This window comes from Perca fluviatilis, chromosome 2 (genome assembly GCF_010015445.1).
Source record: "Perca fluviatilis chromosome 2, GENO_Pfluv_1.0, whole genome shotgun sequence".
In the NCBI taxonomy this organism is placed as follows: domain Eukaryota; kingdom Metazoa; phylum Chordata; class Actinopteri; order Perciformes; family Percidae; genus Perca; species Perca fluviatilis.
In genome coordinates this window covers 38830655-38839381 of record NC_053113.1, presented here as the reverse complement: position 1 = coordinate 38839381, position 8727 = coordinate 38830655, and the positions used below count along the sequence as shown (strand labels likewise).

Genomic DNA, 8727 nt, shown 5'->3' with positions numbered 1-8727 from the left:
AGATTCTAATTGGCTAGCCAGATACTAGCTCAAGTTTCCTGGGTTCAGTATCCGATGTGATTGGACAATGAGTCTACCCAATGAAAGGTTTTCATTCTCGTGAGCCATAAAACCTGTCTGGTAAACTCCATAGTTGGCTGTAAGCTAAACGCTGTTTGATTGAGCTGAGAACCGGACAACAACTGGTCCATAGCTGGTTATGAGTTACAACGTCGTGAATGACCTTATGCTTTGAGAAGAGTGTTTTCATCAACTTCTTTTTTTGCATTGTTTAATCTTGGTATGTTTTGAATATGTCTTTGCAGAATGCTTCAATCAACATAACCGAATTTATAATAGGTGGTTTTGACACAACCAAAAGACCTATTGTAGTTGGTGTGGTTATATTGATTATCTATGTTCTAGCTGTTTTAGCCAACATATTTAACATCCTCTTCATTATTTATGACAAGAGATTGCACAAACCAATGTATCTTCTGATTTGCAACCTTGCTGTTGTTGATTTACTGTACACCTGCAGCTGTCCAACAATGATTGGGGTTTTAGTTGCTGGGGTTAATACTATATCTTATGTGCCATGCTTAATTCAAATGTTTGTTTACCACTTGGGAGCGGTAATGGAGATGTTTGCTTTATCAGTTATGGCATTTGATCGATTGATTGCTTTTAGCTATCCCTTTCATTACCACAGTTATTTAACAAATGTGCGCACTCTTGTCCTTACCTGTATACTGTGGATTGTTGCCTGTGGGTTTTTGGCTGTAATGCCTGCCACTCTGCTTCCTCTCCCTCACTGCGACTCAAAGCTCAAATACACATTCTGTGAGTATGCGGCCCTAATACGAACTACATGTGTTGACCCCACTTACTATTTCAATCTGGTTACCGTCATATCATTTTTTCTTTTATTTTTCACTTTCAGTTTTATTTGCCTGACATACTTTTGGATAATAGTTTTTGTGAAAATATCCTCAAATAATGACAAAATAAAAATGGGCAGCACATGTTTGAGTCACTTAATCGTGGTAACGTTTTATTACTCTCCATTATTTATCACCATTGTTTTGACCAGATTAGGCGTGATATTAACTCTTGAGGCTCGCCATGGTTTAACGATCGGTTCCATCGTTGCTCACCCTCTTTTAAATCCTTTGGTGTATTGTCTTAGGACAAAAGAAATTAAATGTAAGATCTTTAGGATATTCAAAAAAGTTATGACATCTCAGTAGATTCTTGTAAACTGTTAATTTATCATAAAAGGTGCATCCTTCTATTGGCAAAGTATTATGCTAAAATTATTTAATATATTCATCCATGCTTTTTGTAAACTTTGCCTGCTTGCCTAAAGTTAGTATGTGAGAAAGTATGTGTTGTATTGTTACAAATAGGATTAAGTATTGTTATTATTCAAAATGTGTAGTATTTCTATAGTATTATGTTTTTAAATTAATTAATTTCATTAAAATATATATATATATATATATATATATATATATATATATATATATATATATAGCCATTTGAATCTCTGATATATATATATATATCAGAGATTCAAATGGCTTACCAATAGAGGAAAATTGCATACCACCAGTGGTACTTGTACCATAGTTTGAGAACCAGTGACTTAAAGAGATATAAATCCAGCTCTGTGTCATTAAATCAAAAATAAAGACCTGTAAGTCAGTATCTGTCAGGTGGGCAAAAAACATAAAAATCACATTTATTAATGTTTATTCCTTTTGCCCTTATTAAGAAAGTGCAGATGACTAACCACTAAAAGTGAAGACATTCAACTTTTTGACTATTGTGTATGTTCTTTAAGCGGTTTCTGTGCATAATAGTAAAATTAAAAGACATGTTAGTGGAACAAACAATAAACCGTGAATAATAATTTAACAAAGCGGTTACAGTATACATGGGCTATGGTGAATGTGTGGAGATTGCAACCCAGTCTCACGGCAGTTGGTGATGGCATCACGAAAATAAATCTATTAGATCGTGATACCATCACGATATTTTGAAGATTTTCGTGATGGGGTCACGTTTTTTAAACTAATGTATTTCAATGGGAAGCATCTTTCGTGATTACAGCATGATTCTTTCTGCCAGTCCACTGCAGCAGAGAAGCTGGATACAGCTTTGATATTATTGGTATTTTTAGCCCAATAACTGCTGTTTTAATCACCATTTATTCACCAGATCTTATCACGGTTTATATGTATTTCTTTTAATGTTATTATTTTGGTCTTATTGCCACAGAAGCTGGATTGCTTTGTTGTTTATTGATATTTTTAAAACTATAACGCTACATCTATCAACATTTATTTAGATGTCATCATGGTATTCATTTCTTTATTTTAATAATATTATTTCGGTCTTATTACCGGTGAAATATTACAGTAAATGAGACAGAACAGTAGCCTACGTTATGAGCCGAGCAGGGAGCATTCAAAGCCGATATCCCACAATGCAATGCGGGCATTCATATGAGAGAATCGGACAGCGATCAGTGGGTCTTTAACGCCAGTATCGCTGCAATATACATATTTAATCAGTGGTTTTGTCACTAGCAACAACTTGTTGCTCAGTTTTGTTCCAGTAAGTTATGCACCGTAATAACGTTTAAAAGAAATCAGCTGAAGACTCCGGAAGTGACGTAGTAATTACTGCTCGGCTTATAGGAAAGTACAAATACATAATATTTGTAATATTGATGTTTTTTTCTAACGTTGTATTTGAGGATTTAAACAATAAAGATAACAATAACAATAAAATACAGTTTCATGTATTTGTCTCATGTACTGTTTGCTCGGTCAGAAACACAGGAGCCGAACAAATCCACCCACCCACCCCGGAAGAAGTACAAGTATACTAGCTTTGTAGTTTTTAAATATATTGGTATATTTCTATAATTATTTCCATAAGTAGAAGTTGGCAGTGTAGACTTTTGGATACATCCTGTTTTTTGGGGGGATGGGGAACACACTGGTGTCATCAGATTTTAAAAATCTAATCGTTAAATAGGTGGAAATAGCTTATTACCATATTTGACAGTGCTTACAGTGGGTAAACTTTGGAGACCATATCTACATGACAGCAGAGGTCTAGAGCTTTCTAGAACAGGTGGTCTTATGTGTGTAGCACCTTCAGTTGCTAAATGACAAGCCTTTAAACATGTACTGGGTTCAAGGTTTAGAGGTCAATATTTCAAAGCAGGAGTAATGTATCCTCTTCAGACTGACATATGTTACTGTCAAGATTGAGACCTTTCCAACGATGTGTTGGCTATAGTCCTACGACAAGGTTTTAATTTTTACACATCGTGGAGACCACTTAGCTTTTTTTGTCCCCAGAGGGATTTCTGCCTACACTTGACATATTGTTTTATCATACAGCTGACATATACTTACAATAAAAAAAAAAACATGAACAAAGTGATATGTAGCCAGACTGAAGCACATCACAAAGCCACAATCTATTGCTCATCTTTCACAAACAGTGACAAGAGCAACACACAACCCTATATCATGAAGCTATTGCAAAACCCCTGCAGCCTCAAGCAACATTATTTAAAGGTAGGAGGTAGGACCAAATTAGGGCTATAGTTTAGAAATATTTACTTTACATTGGGGTACCCTATTTCTTCTGCCAGAGGATAAGAGCTACTTGGCATGGAGAATAAAGATAGATCAGACCACATTCTCTGTGCTTGCCTGGAGAGACTGGTTTCTATTCCTCTCCACAACTTTCATGACAGTCACCTGACAAGCAAGCTTTAAATGAGATGTTTTTAGATATTGTCATGCTGACATTAAAATGCTCTGTAATGCAGCCTTGTATAACATAAACCCTCTGATTCACCGTGAGTGTCTCCTCTAAATGGTAACACACACTTTGAAAACGGGCCTTCCAGCCAAAGGCGTTGTCCGTATGAACACCAAGGTGCCTATAGGAGCAGAGCCGATGGATTGGTTCATCATTTATGACCTCTGATACCCTCTGACCCATGTCACGACCAACTCCTCAGGTTGTGAAATGGTTGAATGAGATTGTTGGCATAGGACCACCGCACACAAGTCTCTGTTTCAGCAGAATATGCAAAAGTACTTGTGTCTTGTATGTACACATACCCAAACAAAGGTATATACTGTACATCTTACAGTATATACAATGTTTGTAGGACAGCAACAATTTTTGTTTGTTATTTGATATACAGAGATATGGTAAGAATCATATTTAGACACTATGCATTACTATGAAGCTTCATTCCAACTTTAACATTTCTCAATCTCTTCATCAAAATATCTTTGATATATTTTGTTTTGAAGCAATATATGATTGGATTAACAGCACAAGGAAGAAGACTGTACAAAAATATCAATATTGGTTGATACATCAACTAATGTGTCCCTGAGTAAGACACTTAACCCCTAGTTGCTCCAGAGGCGTGTGACCTCTGGCCAGAGCTGTATAGTAACGAAGTAGAACTACTTCACTACTCTACTTAAGTACTAAAAGGCTGTATCTGTACTGGAGTATTATTTTTTTCTCCTACTTCCACTTTTACTTGAGTACATATTTTCGATGAATAAAATACTTTTACTCTATTTAGCTATTGTTGCAGCAGATGAAGCTATTCCTGAGTTGTTTGAATCTACAGTGAGTCCTGAATGTTAACGATTTGACCCTGTGATGTGAAGCTGCTAGTTTATCTGGATGTTGCTAGCTTGCTAACTTTCCTGTACATCACACATGTACAAAACATTTTGAATACTTTAGTACTTCTACTTAAGTATGGTGCTTAAAGAGCACTTCAACTTCTACTCAAGTCACTTTTTTGATAGAGCACTTGTACTTTTACTCAAGTATGGGTCTCTAGTGCTTTATACATGTCTGTCTCTGGCATATATAGCAATTGTTATTTGCTTTGGATAAAAGTGTCAGCTAAATGACATGTAATGTAAATTAAAGCTGCGAGCAGCAATGGACGGGCCCTCGCGCCTCTGTGCGCGTCGGGGTTACCGGCGGACGCCTCTCCTTGCGACCGTGCATTCGCGCGGCACTCAGACGCCGCAAATCGTCAACAATGAAAAGGGAACTCCCTGCCGAGTTCAACAATAGCTCACACAAGACTCTACATCATACGGTTCATTAGCTGTGAAAAGGGGCGTGGCAAAAGCGTAGGGGGCGGGTCAAACCATCACCAATTAAAAAGGAAGTCTGTGCTGAGTTCAATGATACCTCACATAAGACTCTACCTTAAACGGGTCAAAAGTTATGAAAGGGGGCGTGGTTTAACCATAGGGGGCGGGTCAAACCATCAACAATTAAAAAGGAACTCTCTACTGAGTTCAATTATACCTCACACAAGACTCTACGTTAGATTGGTAAGGTTTTATGAAAGGGGGGGTGGCTTAAGCATAGGGGTGGGCCAAACCATCACCAATGAATAAGGAAGTCTGTGCTGAGTTCAATGATATCTCACACAAGGGTCTACATGAAATGGGTCATTAAATATAAAAGGGGGCGTGGCTAAAGCATAGGGGGTGGGCCAAACCATCACCAATGAAGAAGGAACTCTCTGCTGAGTTCATTGATACCTCACACAAGGGTCAACCTTAAATGGTTCAAATGTTATGAAAGGGGGCGTGGCTTAAGCTTAGGGGGCGGGTCAAACCATCACCAATTAAAAAGGAAGTCTGTGCTGAGTTCAATGATACCTCACACAAGGGTCTGCATCAAACGGGTCATTAGTTATAAAAGGGGGCGTGGCTAAAGCTTAGGGGCGGGCCAAACCATCACCAATGAAGAATGAAGTCTCTGCTGAGTTCAATGACACCTCGCACAAGACTCTACCTTAAACGGTTCAAATGTTATGAAAGGGGGCGGGGCCTGAGTAAGTGGGCGTGGTCATATTATAGGGGGCGGATCAGTATCACATGTAGACCACACATTCTGAGTTTCATGTAAATTGGATGAAATTGGTAATTGATAAATTGGTTTGTCATATAAGGCAGATTTCCTGATGCCAGCAGGGGGCGCTATGACCAAAAGTCAATTTTGGCCTGTAGGTGTCCTCAGGCCTGAACCCTTGTCAATTGTGAGAAATTTCGGGCAGATACGACAACGTACACTCAAGTTACAACAACTTCTTTGTTCATCGCTAAACATTCAAAATGGCCACCACGCCACGGCCACACCGTCTGACGAAAAGTTTTTCTTTTAATAACTTTTCATCTTTAAGGTGTTGGGATGGTATCTCTAGGAGGAGTTCGTTAAAGTATAGCACCTTGACTTTTAGGCCTACTTCTTGTTGCCACTATGGGGCGCTATGACTTTAAGTAAATATCGGCCTTTGTTTGTCCTCAGGGTTGGACTCTTATGAATCCTGAAAAGTTTAAAAGAGGTAATCGGACAACATACACTCGAGTTACACCCACTTCCTGTTTTGGCGGCGAAACGCACAAAATGGCTGCCCCGCCACGGCCAAGCCCTATGACGAAAAGTTTTTCTTTTAACAACTTTTCATCTTTAACGTCTTAAGATGGCACAGACCGAGTTTGAAGTTGATCGGATGAAATCTCTAGGAGGAGTTTGTTAAAGTACGACATGTGGAAATGGCCAAAATCGCACTAATGTCGAACTTTGAAATCAAAATGGCGGACTTCCTGTTGGGTTTAGGGTGTGGCTCTAATGAAGTTTTTTGTACATCTTGACATGTTACATATGTGTACCAAGTTTCGTGAGTCTAAGTTAAACGCACTGCAGGTTTATGGACGCGCTCAGCTGTGGACATGCTGCGGTAGATGTGCTGCGTTTGTGCTCCGTGTATTTCTGTAGTTTCCGTTTTCCACCTCCGATGTAGAGCAGCGTTCAGTTACTTCTCTAGCTAAACTATTTTGTCTCAGAAGGTCTGAGATCTACTGTATCAGCAGAGCAATCACGTAATGCACAGCAGACTATGGTGCAGGTATAGATTAGTTTCTGAAATATAGTGACTTTATTAGCAGCTGGAATAAACCATAAACACGGTTAAAATGCTGACAGCTAAACAGTGTAAAAGTTTGTCTGTCTGTATCTCACTGTAGTAGAGGAATGTATGACAGTGTGCAGCTGCTGTCGTCGGAAAAACAACACAGATGTTGCTTTCACTTGAAATTCGCCTCGCCAGCCTCGTGCTGCATTCAAAGTTGTTGTAAAATACCCTTTTCCCATATATATATATATACCTAGAGCTTGGCATGGTTTTATTTCAGTTAGCCTAATAGCTAACTGAGATAAGATCCATATCAATGCAAATCAAACCAGCTATTAGGCTAACTGAAATAAAACCATGCCAATCTGTAGGTATGGTGAAGGGTATGTGATGATGTGGGGGTATGGTGAAGGGTATGTGATGATGTGTGGGGGAGCTATTTTAATTCCAAAGGCCAAGGGAACTTTATCAGGATGCATAGTATCCTGGATCCATGAAATAACTGGCCTTTAAAAATAAAATCTGCCTGCCTCTATGGGAATTTAACATAGGGGTATGTATAATTATGGCCACTGTATTTTAAGGAAGAACATTTATTTATTTACAATACATTATTCATTCACAACACTAAGATCAATTTCCAAAAGATGATTTTTTTATTCCTCTTTTTAGTCAACTTTAGCATGGGTATGAATACTTATGAGCAGCACTGTATGTATATATATCCTTTTACAGCCCCTCTGAGTTTGCAGTTATGCAGATTAAATATCAGGTAATAATCAACTATAAAGTAGCTACACCTTTTAAAGTATTCCTTTGGTAAATCAGCCTCTGCCGGGTAGAAATTAGTGAAATTGTATTTAAAAAAAAAAACATTTAGTTGCAAAATCCATTGTTATGTCTACAAAATTATTTTAGATTTAGATTTAGAAGTTGAAGTTTAAGTCACCACTACCTCTGGTCATTGACCTGAGAATCTCAAAGTAATAAGAAAATGTAAAATATTGACTTAGAATCTCAATATATTGGCTTAGTATCTCAATATATTGACTTAATATCTCAAAATATTGGTTCAGTATCTCAATATATTGACTTAGTAACTCAAAATATTGACTAAGAATCTCAATATATTAACTTCTGCACACCAGCATGCAAAGTATTACTTTATATTATGGAGTCTGGAGATCCTTTTTTCTTGTTGAAAGGTAAATCTATTCTTGGACACGTTTGTTTCTACTGTTTCAACTGAATTGTATTAATGTTGATAGAGTTTGGATGCTTTCAACGGTTTGTTCAAATTCAGCATTAGCAAAACACAATTTCTTTTATAAAACGATAAATCTTTACCCGGACAAGTGACTTTTGTGCATGGACAAGTGAAACGTAAAATGTACTTGTCCAAAGGACAAGTGCCTCAAAAAGTTAATGTCAAGCCCTGAAGTTGATAAGGTTTTGTATCGTCCTTCTGCGTTTCCTATTCTTAAAACAACTACAAAGATGGAAATAAAGGAAAAACATTTAAATGAAAGTGGAAGCAAGACACTAAACATTACAAGGCTGACAGCAACAGCCTGAATATATGTAACAGCTCCACCACATCCTAGGTTTGTAACTGAAGTATGGTCACAATAACATTGCACAATTATGTTAGAATTACAGTGAAAATGGGGGCCCGGATAGCTCAGTTGGTAGAGCAGGCGCCCATATATAGAGGTTTACTCCTCGACGCAGCAGACCCAGGTTAGACT

The 8727-nt window shown here is 37.8% G+C and overlaps 1 protein-coding gene across 1 annotated transcript; it reads left to right on the top strand.

Moving 5' to 3' along the window:
- The first annotated feature begins 293 nt into the window (after window positions 1–293).
- LOC120551793 (olfactory receptor 13G1-like) lies at window positions 294–1183 on the top strand. Its single transcript, XM_039789378.1, has 2 exons — window positions 294–881; window positions 1169–1183. The coding sequence occupies exons 1-2, from the start codon at window positions 294–296 to the stop codon at window positions 1181–1183; spliced, it is 603 nt and encodes a 200-aa protein (XP_039645312.1).
- The last annotated feature ends 7544 nt before the right edge of the window (window positions 1184–8727 follow it).

Coding starts and splice junctions, on each gene's coding strand:
- LOC120551793 (XM_039789378.1), top strand. CDS start 294: ATGTCTTTGCAGAATGCTTCAATCAACATAACCGAATTTATAATAGGT.